This window comes from Nestor notabilis, unplaced genomic scaffold (assembly GCF_000696875.1).
Source record: "Nestor notabilis isolate BGI_N333 unplaced genomic scaffold, ASM69687v1 scaffold17044, whole genome shotgun sequence".
NCBI lineage: Eukaryota > Metazoa > Chordata > Aves > Psittaciformes > Psittacidae > Nestor > Nestor notabilis.
The window spans coordinates 7,993-8,355 of NW_009924431.1; the positions used below are offsets into that span (position 1 = coordinate 7,993).

Consider the following 363-nt stretch of genomic DNA (forward strand, 5'->3'; position numbering starts at 1 on the left):
TAAACAACCCCCCAAGTACCCACCTCTCTGCTTTGAGCTCAAATCCCTCCCAGGCCAGCGTTACCATTTGACGTCCAGGATGGCAGCGGTGTCGATCCTCTGGATTTCGGTCAGCGGGATGAAAGGCTGCTCCTCGTTGTAGTGATACAGATAGAGGCGCCCAGTGCGGTCACAAGCCCCATTGCTTCCCCGGGAGTCAGTCTGTATCAGAAATGGGAAAGAAAATCATAGACTTACCAGTGGTTCCACATCCCGCAGACCTCGCCGCGCCAGAGATGCTGCCGGGAGCAGGGCTGGGGGCTCCCGCTTCCCAAGTCCCTCCCTTGAGAGGCTGAAGCCCCGCACGGTGCGGCCACCTCCGGC

The 363-nt window shown here is 59.5% G+C and overlaps 1 protein-coding gene across 1 annotated transcript in view; it reads right to left on the reverse strand.

The window, feature by feature from the left end:
- DPH7 (diphthamide biosynthesis 7) overlaps window positions 1-201 on the reverse strand; it is a gene marked incomplete at both ends in the record, with an annotated part of 6,139 nt that extends 5,938 nt beyond the window's left edge. Inside the window, one exon of the mRNA XM_010012602.1 lies at window positions 65-201. Coding sequence (XP_010010904.1) covers window positions 65-201 — 137 coding nt within the window. The remainder of the gene's footprint in view (window positions 1-64) is intronic.
- Window positions 202-363: the final 162 nt, after the last annotated feature.